The sequence below is a fragment of the Chrysemys picta genome, chromosome 17 (assembly GCF_011386835.1).
Source record: "Chrysemys picta bellii isolate R12L10 chromosome 17, ASM1138683v2, whole genome shotgun sequence".
NCBI lineage: Eukaryota > Metazoa > Chordata > Testudines > Emydidae > Chrysemys > Chrysemys picta.
The window spans coordinates 26,246,882-26,260,220 of record NC_088807.1 but is presented as its reverse complement, the minus strand read 5'-3'; the positions used below and the strand labels follow the sequence as shown (position 1 = coordinate 26,260,220).

The following is a 13,339-nucleotide window of genomic DNA, read 5'->3' as shown; positions in this document are numbered from 1 at the left end:
AGCCCCCCATCTCCTGGCTGGGGGGGGGGGGGGATAGGGCAGGGGCGTTTGCCCTCTAGAGGGTGCTGGCTCCAATCCGGCCCCAATCCGGCCGGCTCGGGGGGGCACTGTCACGGCGTGTGGGGGGGCCGGGCCTGCACCCCACTTCCTGCGAGTCCCCGCGAAGGGTTATTCGCCGCCAGGAACACGGGGGAGCTCGTAGGGACAGAGACCAGGACCCCTCAGCTGGGTCCATCCTGGGGGTGGGGAGCCCAGACCCCGTCTCCCCAGCCAGCTCCAATCTGACCCCCACCACCCCCCAGCCCCTCCTCCAGCCCCCCCTCCAGCCTTTGTCCAGTGTCCCGGGCAGAAGGGGTCACCTGGCCCCAGCCCCCTCCCGGCTCAGGTTACACTCAGGTGTCGCCCCTCAAGTGAAGTCACCCCGAGATCCCCCCCAGCCAGCACCGATGCAGGGAGTGCCCGTAACACTCCCCCTCCCTGCTCCGTCACATCCCCGTATGGGGGTGTTGGCTGGCTCGGGGAGGGGTGACGGGCAGCACGGGGGGGCACGGGGCCTGTCCCCTGTGGAGGGGGCTGTTGGCTGGCTCAGGGGTGCAGGGGGGTGTGGGCTGGCTCGGGGGGGAGGGCACGGGTCCTGTCCCCCATAACAGGGGTGTTGGCTGGCTCAGGGGGTCAATTCACCCCCCAATTAAAGGGCCAGAAACCCAATTTCTGAAAAGTGTTTTTATTGCTGAAAATAAATTACATCCAAAGGCCGAGCTCCGGGCCTGTACAAGGGGGTTCGAAATAGGGGGTTCTCGGGGGTCGTTAGCACCACTCTGTACAAAGCAGGGGTGGCTACAGACACCCCAGATTAGTGCACTACTTGCCTGGGGGACCCCAGGGCTAAAGAAAGGGGGGGCTCCTGTACCCTGAAATCTCAGTGAGGGGGTCGGGGGCACCCCAAAGAGGGCTGAAGGCAGCTAGGGCAGACATACACCTCTACCGACAGGAGCTTGTGGGGGTGCAGGGAACCCCCTTTGCAGCGTTGCATAAGGCACTGGGGGGGATCCCCGGGCTGGGGAGAGGCAGTGGGGTGTGGGCTGGGGGGGCGCAAGGGGATCCCTGAGATCTGGGGAGGTTTGAGGGGGAGCAGGAACTTGGGGATCCGTGGCGCAGGCGTGGGGCCAGTCACAGGTCGGTGACTTGGTTCTCCACCAGGGCGGCGATCTGCTGCAGCCGACAGGCCAGCTGCATCTTCTGCCCCACAGGGTCCTCCTCTAGGGCGCTGATGATCTGCAACACACAGTGGGGGGGTTACCGCTGCCCCACAGCACCCCCTGCCCCACGGTGCCTCCTGCCCCACGGCCCGCCCCCTACCTGGTCGTAGTACTTCTTGATGTAGCCATACAGCTCCTGCAGCGCAGCCGAGCAGTCCAGGTCCGAGGAGTATTTCTGCAACGGGGAGAGACGGGACTGGTGGGGGCTGCGGGTCGGGAGTGAGGAGCCCTGGGGGGGCTGTGGGTCGGGAGGGGGGCGCCGGGGGCGCTGTGGGTTGGCAGCAAGGGGCGCTGGGAGGCACTGTGGGTCGGGAGGGAGGGGCGCTGGGGGGGTTGTGGGTTGGGAGCGAGGGGCATTGGGGGTCGGGAGGGGGGCGCTGGGGGCTGAGGGTCGGGAGCGAGGGGCACCGGGTGGGTGGTGGGTCGGCAGTGAGGGGCACCGGGGGACTGAGGGTCGGGAGGGAGGGGCTCTGGGGGGGCTGCGGGTCGGGAGGGAGGGGCACTGTGGGGGTTCTGGGGGGCTGAGGGTCAGCAGCGAGGGGCGCCGGGGGGGCTGTGGGTCAGGAGCGAGGGGCGCTGGGGGGGGCTGAGGGTCGGGAGGGGGCGCTGGGGGGGCTGCGGGTCGGGAGCGAGGGGCACCGGGTGGGTTGTGGGTCGGCAGTGAGGGGCACCGGGGGACTGAGGGTCGGGAGGGAGGAGCTCTGGGGGGGCTGCGGGTCGGGAGGGAGGGGCACTGTGGGGGTTCTGGGGGGCTCTGGGTCAGCAGCGAGGGGCGCCGGGGGGGCTGTGGGTCGGCAGCGAGGGGCGCTGGAGGGGCTGCGGGTCAGGAGCGAGGGGCGCTGGGGGGGCTGAGGGTCAGGAGGGGGGCGCTGGGGGGGCTGCGGGTAGGCAGCGAGGGGCGCTGGAGGGGCTGCAGGTCAGGAGGGGGGCGCCGCGGGGGTTGTGGTCGACAGCGAAGGGCGCTGGGGGGGCTGTGGGTCGGGAGGGGGGCGCCGGGGGGCCGTACCCTGGACAGCTCCGTCAGGGCCGAGTTCATCTCCTGGTAGGTGGCCGGGGGCGCCTGGCGGATGTCAGCGTAGTACCTGGGCGGGAGAGAGGCTGATGAGCTGGGGGGCTCAGGCACCCTGAAGAGCAGGGCTGGACCGGGAGCGAACCCAGGCGTCCTGGCCCCCCAGCCCCCACTCACTTCTCCACCAGCTCCTTGTAGCGCGGGATCTCCCGGGCGTAGAGCAGTTTGTTCACGGGCGAGTCCTGGGGGAAGAGAGGCCATGAGACGGGGGGGGGGGGACAGGGTCCCACAGAGCAAGGGGCCCAGTGCTGGGGGACTGTGCCCGGACGCCGGGGTCCTCAGGACAGGAGCTGCCCTGGACGCTGGAGTTCTGGGGGGAGGGGCAGGAGACGACTGGACGCCGGGGTCCCTGGGAGGAGGGGCAGGGGCTGTCCTGGTCGCCGGGGTCCCTGGGGGGGCGGTAGCTGTCCCGGACACCGGGGTCCCTACAGGGGGAGGGGCGGGAGCTGCCCCGGACGCCGGGGTCCTCACCCGCCCCACGCTGTGCTGGCCGGGGGTGCAGGCGTCGATCAGGGTCTGGCCGATGACGCTCAGGGCGGCGTCCACGTTGTCCGGTACTCGCACGTCGAACAGCAGCTGGGGGTTCCGCACGATGCTCACCCAGAACCGCAGCAACAGGCTGGGGGCGGGGTGGGAGTGAGACATGGGGTGCCAGCCCCCCTGCTCTGCGCACCCCACGGCTCCCCAGCCCCTCCAGTGCCTGGCCCCCCTGCTCCACACGGCTCCCCAGCCCCTCCAGTGCCTGGCCCCCCTGCTCCCCAGCCCCTCCAGTGCCCGGCCCCCAGCTCCCCACGGCTCCCCAGCCCCTCCAGTGCCTGGCCCCCCTGCTCCGCGCACCCCACGGCTCCCCAGCCCCTCCAGTGCCTGGCCCCCCTGCTCCCCACGGCTCCCCAGCCCCTCCAGTGCCCGGCCCCCAGCTCCGCTCCCATGGCCAGGGCCTTCCCCCATCGCTCACCCAGCCGTGCAGCCCCCCCCCACCTGTTGGTCTTCCAGATGTGCAGAGTCTCGGGCTCGCTGACCCCGTTGCGGGCGGCCAGCTCATCTAGCAGGTCGAAGAGGAACTTGACGGCCACGGGGATGGGGCGGCCCACGCTCAGCACGGCCTGCAGCACATCCTCCACGAACTTCTGCAGCGTCCCCTGCGGGCACCAGGTGGCAGGGAGTCAATCGGGGGGGTGCGGGGGCCCTCACCTTGACAGAGAGCAGGTGGGTGAGGTAGATCTTGGGGATGGCCGTGGCGGATGGGAAGGGGGTTTGGTGGGGGGGGTCACAGCGGGTCTCACCTTAACAGAGAATCATAGAATCATAGAATCTCAGGGTGGAAGGGACCTCAGGAGGTATCTAGTCCCACCCCCTGCTCAAAGCAGGACCAATCCCCAACTCAATCATCCCAGCCAGGGCTTTGTCAAGCCAGGCCTTAAAAACCTCCAAGGAAGGAGATTCCACCACCTCCCTAGGGACCCATTCCAGTGTTTCACCACCCTCCGAGTGAACCAACCTAGACCTCCCCCACTGCAACGTGAGCTCCTTGTTCTGTCATCTGCCACCACTGAGAACAGCCGAGCTCCATCCTCTTTGGAACCCCCCTCAGGTAGTTGAAAGCAGCTATCAAATCCCCCCTCACTCTTCTCTTCTGCAGGCTGAATAACCCCAGTTCTTTCAGCCTCTCCTTGTAAGTCATGTGCTCCAGCCCCCTGATCATTTTTGTTACCCTCCGCTGGACTTTCTCCAATTTGTCCACATCCTTCTGTAGTGGAGGGACCAAAACTGGACACAATACTCCAGGTGTGGCCTCACCAGTGCCGAATAGAGGGGAATAATCACTTCCCTCGATCTGCTGGCAATGCCCTTACTAATGCAGCCCAATGTGCCGTTAGCCTTCTTGGCAACAAGGGCACACTGCTGACTCATATCCAGCTTCTCGTCCACTGTAATCCCCAGGTCCTTTTCTGCAGAACTGCCGCTTAGCCACTCGGTCCCCAGCCTGTAGCAGTGTGTGGGATTCTTCCGTCCTAAGTGCAGGACTCTGCTCTTGTCCTTGTTGAACCTCATCTAGTTTCTTTTGGCCCAATCCTCCAATTTGTCTAGGTCACGCTGGACTCTATCCCTACCCTCCAGCGTATCTACCTCTCCCCCGAGTTTAGTGTCATCTGTGAACTTGCTGAGGTGCAATTCATCCCATCATCCAGATCATTAATGATGTTGAACAAAACCAGCCCCAGGACCGACCCTTGGGGCACTCCACTTGATACCGGCTGCCAACTAGACATGGAGCCGTTGATCACTACCCGTTGAGCCCGACGATCCAGCCAGCTTTCTATCCACCGTACAGTCCATTCATCCAGCCCATACTTCTTTAATTGCTGACAAGAATATTGTGGGAGACCGTATCAAAAGCTTTGCTAAAGTCAATATATATCACGTCCTGTCATAACTAAAAGGGAAGGGTAACAGCTCTCCTGTGTACAATACTATAAAATCCCTCCTGGCCAGAGACTCCAAAATCCTTTTACCTGTAAAGGGTTAAGAAGCTCAGGTAACCTGGCTGACACCTGACCCAAAGGACCGCTAAGGGGACAAGATACTTTCAAATCTTGGGGGGGGGGGGAAGGCTTTTGTTTGTGCTCTTTGTTCTGGGGGTTGTTCGCTCTTGGGACTAAGAGGGACCAGACATCAATCCAGGCTCTCCAAATTTTCTGAACAAGTCTCTCACATTTCAAACTTGTAAGTAACAGCCAGGTTAGGTTTATCTTTGTTTTCTCAACTTGTAAATGTTCCTTTTGCTAGAGGGTTTACCTCTGTTTGCTGTAACTTTGAACTTAAGGCTAGAGGGAGTTCCTCTGGGCTCTTTGAATTTGATTACCCTGTAAAGTTATTTTCCATCCTGATTTTACAGAGATGATTTTTACCTTTCTTTAATTAAAAGCCTTCTTTTTAAGAACCTGATTGATTTTTCCTTCTTTTAAGATCCAAGGGGATTGGATCTGGACTCACCAGGTATTGGTGGGGGGAAAGGGAAGGGGGAGACTGATTAATTCCTCCTTGTTTTAAGATCCAAGGGGATTGGATCGGTGTTCACCAGGGAATTGGTGGAGGAGTCTCTCAAGGCTACCCAGGGAGGGAAAGGTTTCAGGGGGAAGACAGAGTTTCCCAAATAACTCATAAATCATTTGGGTGGTGGCAGCAAAAGCAGATCTAAGCTGGTAGTTACGTTTAGAGGTTTTCATGCAGGTCCCCACCTCTGGACCCTAAAATTCAGAGTGGGGAAGGAATCTTGACACGTCCATCGCTTTTCCCGTATCCACAGAGCCAGTTATCTCAGCATAGAAGGCAATCAGCTTGGTCAGGCATGACTTGCCCTTGGGGAATCCATGTTGACTGTTCCTGGTCACCTTCCTCTCCTCCAAGTGCTTCAGAATTGATTCCTTGAGGAACTGCTCCACGATTTTGCCAGGGACTGAGTTCAGGCTGACCGGTCTATAATTCCCTGGGTTCTCTTTCTTCCCTTTTTTAAATATGGGCATTATTATTTGCCTTTTTCCAGTCATCTGGGACCTCCCCCGATCACAACAAATTTTCAAAGATAATGGTCAATGGCTCTGCAATCACATCAGCCAATTCCCTCAGCACCCTTGGAAGCATTAGATCCGGCCCCATGGACTTGTGCACGTCCAGCTTTTCTAACTAGTCCAGAACTTGTTCTTTCACCACTGAGGGCTGCTCACCTCCTCTCCATACTGTGCTGCCCACTGCAGCAGGCTGGGAGCTGACCTTGTCTGTGAAGACTGAGGCAAAAAAGCATTGAGTACTTCAGCTTTTCCCCCATCCTTTGTCTCTAGGTTGCCTCCCCCATTCAGTAAGGGGCCCACACTTTCCCTGACCACCTTCTTGTTGCTAACATACCTGTAGAAACCCTTCTTGTTACCCTTCACATCCCTTGCTAGCTGCAACTCCAGTTGTGCTTTGGCCTTCCTGATTACACCCCTGCGTGCTCGAGCAATACTTTTATACTCCTCCCTAGTCATCTGTCAGAATGTCCACTTCTTGTAAGCTTCCTTTTTGAGTTTAAGCTCACTGAAGATTTCACTGTTAAGCCAAGCTGGTCGCTGCCATATTTGCTATTCTCTCTGCACATCGGGATGGTTTGTTCCTGCGGCCTCAATAAGACTTCTTTAAAATACAGCCAGCTCTCCTGGACCCCTTTGCCCTTCATGTTATTCTCCCAGGGGATCCTGCCCATCAGTTCCTGAGGGAGTCAAAGTCTGCTTTTCTGAAGTCCAGGGTCCGTATTCTGCTGCTCTCCTTTCTTCCTTGTGTCAGGATCCTGAACTCGACCATCTCATGGTCACTGCTGCCCAGGTTGCCACCCACTTCTACTTCCCCTCCCAATTCTTCCCCATTTGTGAGCAGCAGGTCAAGAGGAGCACGGCCCCTAGTTGGTTCCTCCAGCACTTGTACCAGGAAGTTGTCCCCAACACTCTCCAAAAACATCCTGGATTGTCTGTGCCCTGCTGTATTGCTCTCCCAGCAGATGTCAGGGGGATTGAAGTCCCCCATGAGAACCAGGGCCTCTGCCCTGGAAACTTCAGTTAGTTGTCCAAAGAAACCCTCGTCCACCTCCTCCTTGTGATCCAGTGGTCTACAGCACACGCCCACCACGACATCACCCGTGTTGCTCTCGCCTCTAAACTTAACCCAGAGACTCTCAACAGGCTTTTCTCTAGTTTCATACTGGAGCGCTGAGCCGTCATACCAAGAGCAGGCGGGTGAGGTAGATCTCCGGGATGGAGATGGCGGGAGGCGGGGGGGTTGAGGGGGGGGTCTCACTTGACGGAGAGCAGGCGGGTGAGGTAGATCTCGGGGATGGCCATGGCGGGGGCAAGGGGGGCGGGGGGGGGGTCTCACCTTGACGGAGAGCAGGCGGGTGAGGTAGATCTCAGGGATGGCCCTGGTGGGGGGGGTCAGTGTGGGGGGGGTCTCACCTTGACGGAGAGCAGGCGGGTGAGGTAGATCTCGCGGATGGCCGTGGTGGGGGGGTCAGTGTGGGGGGGTCTCACCTTGACGTAGAGCAGGCGGGTGAGGTAGATCTCAGGGATGGCCGTGGCGGGAGCAGGGGAGGGTTGAGGGGGGGGTCTCCCCTTGACGGAGAGCAGGCGGGTGAGGTAGATCTCGGGGATGGCCGTGGCGGGAGCAGGGGGGGTTGAGGGGGGTCTCACCTTGACGGAGAGCAGGCGGGTGAGGTAGATCTCGGGGATGGCCGTGGCGGGAGCAGGGGGGGTTGAGGGGGGGTCTCACCTTGACGGAGAGCAGGCGGGTGAGGTAGATCTCGGGGATGGCCATGGCGGGAGCAGGGGGGGTCAATGGGGGGGTCTCACCTTGACGGAGAGCAGGCGGGTGAGGTAGATCTCGGGGATGGCCGTGGCGGGAGCAGGGGGGTCAATGGGGGGGGTCTCACCTTGACGGAGAGCAGGCGGGTGAGGTAGATCTCGGGGATGGCCGTGGCGGGAGCAGGGGGGGTTGAGGGGGGGTCTCACCTTGACGGAGAGCAGGCGGGTGAGGTAGATCTCGGGGATGGCCGTGGCGGGAGCAGGGTGGGGTTGAGGGGGGGGTCTCACCTTGACGGAGAGCAGGCGGGTGAGGTAGATCTCGGGGATGGCCGTGGCGGGAGCAGGGGGGGTCAATGGGGGGGGGGTCTCACCTTGACGGAGAGCAGGCGGGTGAGGTAGATCTCGGGGATCGCCGTGGTGGGAGCAGGGAGGGGTTGAGGGGGGGTCTCACCTTGACGGAGAGCAGGCGGGTGAGGTAGATCTCGGGGATGGCCGTGGCGGGAGCAGGGGAGGTTGAGGGGGGGTCTCACCTTGACGGAGAGCAGGCGGGTGAGGTAGATCTCGGGGATGGCCATGGCGGGAGCAGGGGGGGTCAATGGGGGGTCTCACCTTGACGGAGAGCAGGCAGGTGAGGTAGATCTCGGGGATGGCCGTGGCGGGAGCAGGGGGGGTCAATGGGGGGGGTCTCACCTTGACGGAGAGCAGGCGGGTGAGGTAGATCTCGGGGATGGCCGTGGCGGGAGCAGGGGGGGGTTGAGGGGGGGTCTCCCCTTGACGGAGAGCAGGCGGGTGAGGTAGATCTCGGGGATGGCCGTGGCGGGAGCAGGGGGGGTTGAGGGGGGGTCTCACCTTGACGGAGAGCAGGCGGGTGAGGTAGATCTCGGGGATGGCCGTGGCGGGAGCAGGGGGGGTCGAGGGGGGGTCTCACCTTGACGGAGAGCAGGCGGGTGAGGTAGATCACGGGGATGGCCATGGCGGGAGCAGGGGGGGTTGAGGGGGGGTCTCACCTTGACGGAGAGCAGGCGGGTGAGGTAGATCTCGGGGATGGCCGTGGCGGGAGCAGGGGGGGTCAATGGGGGGGGTCTCACCTTGACGGAGAGCAGGCGGGTGAGGTAGATCTCGGGGATGGCCGTGGCGGGAGCAGGGAGGGTTGAGGGGGGGTCTCACCTTGACGGAGAGCAGGCAGGTGAGGTAGATCTCGGGGATGGCCGTGGCAGGAGCAGGGGGGGGTTGAGGGGCGGGTCTCACCTTGACGGAGAGCAGGCGGGTGAGGTAGATCTCGGGGATGGCCGTGGCGGGAGCAGGGGGGGGTTGAGGGGGGGTCTCACCTTGACGGAGAGCAGGCGGGTGAGGTAGATCTCGGGGATGGCCGTGGCGGGAGCAGGGGGGGGTTGAGGGGGGGTCTCACCTTGACGGAGAGCAGGCGGGTGAGGTAGATCTCGGGGATGGCTGTGGCGGGAGCAGGGGGGGTTGAGGGGGGGTCTCACCTTGACGGAGAGCAGGCGGGTGAGGTAGATCTCGGGGATGGCCGTGGAGGGAGCAGGGGGGGTCAATGGGGGGGGTCTCACCTTGACGGAGAGCAGGCGGGTGAGGTAAATCTCGGGGATGGCTGTGGCGGGAGCAGGGGGGTTGAGGGGGGGTCTCACCTTGACGGAGAGCAGGCGGGTGAGGTAGATCTCGGGGATGGCCGTGGCGGGAGCAGGGGGCGTTGAGGGGGGGTCTCACCTTGACGGAGAGCAGGCGGGTGAGGTAGATCTCGGGGATGGCCGTGGTGGGGGGGTCAGTGTGGGGGGGTCTCACCTTGACGGAGAGCAGGCGGGTGAGGTAGATCTCGGGGATGGCCGTGGCGGGAGCAGGGGGGGGTTGAGGGGGGGTCTCACCTTGACGGAGAGCAGGCGGGTGAGGTAGATCTCGGGGATGGCCGTGGCGGGAGGGGCGGGGGGGTCAATGGGGGGGGTCTCACCTTGACGGAGAGCAGGCGGGTGAGGTAGATCTCGGGGATGGCCGTGGCGGGAGCAGGGGGGGTCAATGGGGGGGGGTCTCACCTTGACGGAGAGCAGGCGGGTGAGGTAGATCTCGGGGATGGCCGTGGCGGGAGCAGGGGGGGGTTGAGGGGGGGTCTCACCTTGACGGAGAGCAGGCGGGTGAAGTAGATCTCGGGGATGGCCGTGGCGGGAGCAGGGGGGGTCTCACCTTGACGGAGAGCAGGCGGGTGAGGTAGATCTCGGGGATGGCCGTGGCGGGAGCAGGGGGGGTCTCACCTTGACGGAGAGCAGGCGGGTGAGGTAGATCTCGGGGATGGCCGTGGCGGGAGCAGGGGGGGTCTCACCTTGACGGAGAGCAGGCGGGTGAGGTAGATCTCGGGGATGGCCGTGGCGGGAGCAGGGGGGGTTGAGGGGGGGTCTCACCTTGACGGAGAGCAGGCGGGTGAGGTAGATCTCGGGGATGGCCGTGGCGGGGGCAGGGGGGGTTGAGGGGGGGTCTCACCTTGACGGAGAGCAGGCGGGTGAGGTAGATCTCGGGGATGGCCGTGGCGGGAGCAGGGGGGGGTTGAGGGGGGGTCTCACCTTGACGGAGAGCAGGCGGGTGAGGTAGATCTCGGGGATGGCCGTGGCGGGAGCAGGGGGGGTTGAGGGGGGTCTCACCTTGACGGAGAGCAGGCGGGTGAGGTAGATCTCGGGGATGGCCGTGGCGGGAGCAGGGGGGTCAATGGGGGGGGGTCTCACCTTGACGGAGAGCAGGCGGGTGAGGTAGATCTCGGGGATGGCCGTGGCGGGAGCAGGGGTGGGTTGAGGGGGGGTCTCACCTTGACGGAGAGCAGGCGGGTGAGGTAGATCTCGGGGATGGCCGTGGCGGGAGCAGGGGGGTCAATGGGGGGGGGTCTCACCTTGACGGAGAGCAGGCGGGTGAGGTAGATCTCGGGGATGGCCGTGGCGGGAGCAGGGGGGGTCAATGGGGGGGTCTCACCTTGACGGAGAGCAGGCGGGTGAGGTAGATCTCGGGGATGGCCGTGGCGGGAGCAGGGGGGGTCAATGGGGGGGGTCTCACCTTGACGGAGAGCAGGCGGGTGAGGTAGATCTCGGGGATGGCCGTGGCGGGAGCAGGGAGGGTTGAGGGGGGGGTCTCACCTTGACGGAGAGCAGGCGGGTGAGGTAGATCTCGGGGATGGCCCTGGCGGGAGCAGGGGGGGGTTGAGGGGCGGGTCTCACCTTGACGGAGAGCAGGCGGGTGAGGTAGATCTCGGGGATGGCCGTGGCGGGAGCAGGGGGGGGTTGAGGGGGGGTCTCACCTTGACGGAGAGCAGGCGGGTGAGGTAGATCTCGGGGATGGCCGTGGCGGGAGCAGGGGGGTTGAGGGGGGGGTCTCACCTTGACGGAGAGCAGGCGGGTGAGGTAGATCTCGGGGATGGCCGTGGAGGGAGCAGGGGGGGTCAATGGGGGGGGTCTCACCTTGACGGAGAGCAGGCGGGTGAGGTAGATCTCGGGGATGGCCGTGGCGGGAGCAGGGGTGGGTTGAGGGGGGGGTCTCACCTTGACGGAGAGCAGGCGGGTGAGGTAGATCTCGGGGATGGCCGTGGCGGGAGCAGGGGGGGGTTGAGGGGGGGTCTCACCTTGACGGAGAGCAGGCGGGTGAGGTAGATCTCGGGGATGGCCGTGGCGGGAGCAGGGGGGGGTTGAGGGAGGGTCTCACCTTGACGGAGAGCAGGCGGGTGAGGTAGATCTCGGGGATGGCCGTGGCGGGAGCAGGGGGGGTTGAGGGGGTCTCACCTTGACGGAGAGCAGGCGGGTGAGGTAGATCTCGGGGATGGCCGTGGCGGGAGCAGGGGGGGGTTGAGGGGGGGTCTCACCTTGACGGAGAGCAGGCGGGTGAGGTAGATCTCGGGGATGGCCGTGGCGGGAGCAGGGGGGTCAATGGGGGGGGGTCTCACCTTGACGGAGAGCAGGCGGGTGAGGTAGATCTCGGGGATGGCCGTGGCGGGAGCAGGGGTGGGTTGAGGGGGGGTCTCACCTTGACGGAGAGCAGGCGGGTGAGGTAGATCTCGGGGATGGCCGTGGCGGGAGCAGGGGGGTCAATGGGGGGGGGTCTCACCTTGACGGAGAGCAGGCGGGTGAGGTAGATCTCGGGGATGGCCGTGGCGGGAGCAGGGGTGGGTTGAGGGGGGGTCTCACCTTGACGGAGAGCAGGCGGGTGAGGTAGATCTCGGGGATGGCCGTGGCGGGAGCAGGGGGGGTTGAGGGGGGGGGTCTCACCTTGACGGAGAGCAGGCGGGTGAGGGTAGATCTCGGGGATGGCCGTGGCGGGAGCAGGGGGGGTTGAGGGGGGGTCTCACCTTGACGGAGAGCAGGCGGGTGAGGTAGATCTCGGGGATGGCCGTGGCGGGAGCAGGGGAGGGTTGAGGGGGGGTCTCACCTTGACGGAGAGCAGGCGGGTGAGGTAGATCTCGGGGATGGCCGTGGCGGGAGCAGGGGGGGTTGAGGGGGGGCCTCACCTTGACGGAGAGCAGGCGGGTGAGGTAGATCTCGGGGATGGCCGTGGCGGGAGCAGGGGGGGGTTGAGGGGGGGTCTCACCTTGACGGAGAGCAGGCGGATGAGGTAGATCTCGGGGAAGGCCGTGGCGGGGCAGGGGGCTTGAGGGGGGGTCTCACCTTGACGGAGAGCAGGCGGGTGAGGTAGATCTCGGGGATGGCCGTGGCGGGAGCGGGGGGGGTTGAGGGGGGGTCTCACCTTGACGGAGAGCAGGCGGGTGAGGTAGATCTCGGGGATGGCCGTGGCGGGAGCAGGGGGGGTTGAGGGGGGGTCTCACCTTGACGGAGAGCAGGCGGGTGAGGTAGATCTCGGGGATGGCCGTGGCGGGGGCGGGGGGGGGTTGAGGGAGGGTCTCACCTTGACGGAGAGCAGGCGGGTGAGGTAGATCTCGGGGATGGCCGTGGCGGGAGCAGGGGGGGTTGAGGGGGGGTCTCACCTTGACGGAGAGCAGGCGGGTGAGGTAGATCTCGGGGATGGCCATGGCGGGAGCGGGGGGGGTTTGAGGGGGGGTCTCACCTTGACGGAGAGCAGGCGGGTGAGGTAGATCTCGGGGATGGCCGTGGCGGGAGCAGGGGGGGCTGAGGGGGGGTCTCACCTTGACGGAGAGCAGGCGGGTGAGGTAGATCTCGGGGATGGCCGTGGCGGGAGCAGGGCGGGGTTGAGGGGGGGTCTCACCTTGACGGAGAGCAGGCGGGTGAGGTAGATCTCGGGGATGGCCGTGACGGGAGCAGGGGGGGGTCAATGGGGGGGGTCTCCCCTTGACGGAGAGCAGGCGGGTGAGGTAGATCTCGGGGATGGCCATGGCGGGAGCAGGGGGGGTCAATGGGGGGGTCTCACCTTGACGGAGAGCAGGCGGGTGAGGTAGATCTCGGGGATGGCCGTGGCGGGAGCAGGGGGGGGTTGAGGGGGGGTCTCACCTTGACGGAGAGCAGGCGGGTGAGGTAGATCTCGGGGATGGCCGTGGCGGGAGCGGGGGGGGTTGAGGGGGGGTCTCCCCTTGACGGAGAGCAGGCGGGTGAGGTAGATCTCGGGGATGGCCGTGGCGGGAGCAGGGGGGGGTTGAGGGGGGGTCTCACCTTGACGGAGAGCAGGCGGGTGAGGTAGATCTCGGGGATGGCCGTGGCGGGAGCAGGGGGGGGGTTTGAGGGGGGGTCTCA

At 64.4% G+C, this 13,339-nt stretch overlaps 1 protein-coding gene across 1 annotated transcript in view; it reads right to left on the bottom strand.

Moving 5' to 3' along the window:
* Positions 1–708: 708 nt before the first annotated feature.
* PLXNB3 (plexin B3) overlaps positions 709–13,339 on the bottom strand; it is a 33,420-nt gene continuing 20,789 nt past the window's right edge. The window contains 11 exon segments of the mRNA XM_065571005.1: positions 709–1,275; positions 1,360–1,434; positions 2,266–2,341; positions 2,446–2,510; positions 2,800–2,947; positions 3,307–3,469; positions 7,469–7,610; positions 8,027–8,106; positions 8,584–8,692; positions 9,224–9,331; positions 12,225–12,301. Coding sequence (XP_065427077.1) covers positions 1,171–1,275; positions 1,360–1,434; positions 2,266–2,341; positions 2,446–2,510; positions 2,800–2,947; positions 3,307–3,469; positions 7,469–7,610; positions 8,027–8,106; positions 8,584–8,692; positions 9,224–9,331; positions 12,225–12,301 — 1,148 coding nt within the window. The 3' untranslated portion in view covers positions 709–1,170.